Source organism: Aptenodytes forsteri, unplaced genomic scaffold (assembly GCF_000699145.1).
Source record: "Aptenodytes forsteri isolate BGI_AS27 unplaced genomic scaffold, ASM69914v1 Scaffold53, whole genome shotgun sequence".
NCBI lineage: Eukaryota > Metazoa > Chordata > Aves > Sphenisciformes > Spheniscidae > Aptenodytes > Aptenodytes forsteri.
This window is the reverse complement of record NW_008795909.1, coordinates 8,711,973-8,712,552: the sequence shown is the minus strand read 5'-3', so window position 1 is coordinate 8,712,552 and position 580 is coordinate 8,711,973. Positions and strand designations below refer to the sequence as shown.

General features: G+C 67.2%; 2 protein-coding genes across 2 annotated transcripts in view; one reads left to right on the top strand and one right to left on the bottom strand.

Annotated features, from left to right (window-relative positions):
- OGG1 (8-oxoguanine DNA glycosylase) overlaps positions 1-30 on the top strand; it is a gene marked incomplete at its 5' end in the record, with an annotated part of 1,996 nt that extends 1,966 nt beyond the window's left edge. Inside the window, 1 exon segment of the mRNA XM_009284538.2 lies at positions 20-30. Coding sequence (XP_009282813.2) covers positions 20-30 — 11 coding nt within the window.
- Positions 31-82: 52 nt separating this feature from the next.
- The window catches only part of CAMK1 (calcium/calmodulin dependent protein kinase I), a gene marked incomplete at its 3' end in the record, with an annotated part of 1,540 nt that continues 1,042 nt past the window's right edge, over positions 83-580 (bottom strand). Inside the window, exons 4-6 of the mRNA XM_009284537.1 lie at positions 497-575; positions 315-402; positions 83-214 (exon numbers count right to left, since the gene is read on the bottom strand). Coding sequence (XP_009282812.1) covers positions 83-214; positions 315-402; positions 497-575 — 299 coding nt within the window. The remainder of the gene's footprint in view (positions 215-314; positions 403-496; positions 576-580) is intronic.

Here is a 580-nt window from a genome sequence, read left to right as displayed (position 1 = left end):
AGTCCGACCCTGCGGGGAGGAGAGGGGTGAGAGCCTGGCAGGAGCCCCGGGGGGCTGCGGGACAGGGACAGGGGCGTCGGGGCTCACCGTTGCTGGTGCCCCCACCCAGCCGCTCGCTGGGGCTGGTGGGAGTCGTCTGCCCGGGGCCCTCCTGGCTGGTTCCCAACTGCAGCTTCCGCATGTGTCTCACCACCGCCGTGGCATTGAAGGCTTGCTGCCGACCCCACAGCGTCCGTCACCCAGCACGGGGTGCCCGGAGGTGCCCCCTGCACCCCCCTGACACCCCCTGCACCCTGCCGGCACCCCGCCCTCACCTTCCACTTGCTCTTTGCGAAGTTCTTCTTGATCTGCTCGCTCACAGACTGGTGGATGTTCTTGTCCAGGGCCGTATCCCCGGCGATCCTGGTTTTTTGGGTTGGGTGGAGTCCTCCCTGCCCCACGGCTGCCGTGGGGTGAGCCAGGGAACGGGAGCAGATGGTGGCAGGTCCCCCCTTACCAGGGATGCTGCAGGGCTTGCTCGCAGGTGAAGCGCTTGCCTGGGTCCTTCTCCATTAAGTGCTGGATGAAGTCCTTGGCTGGG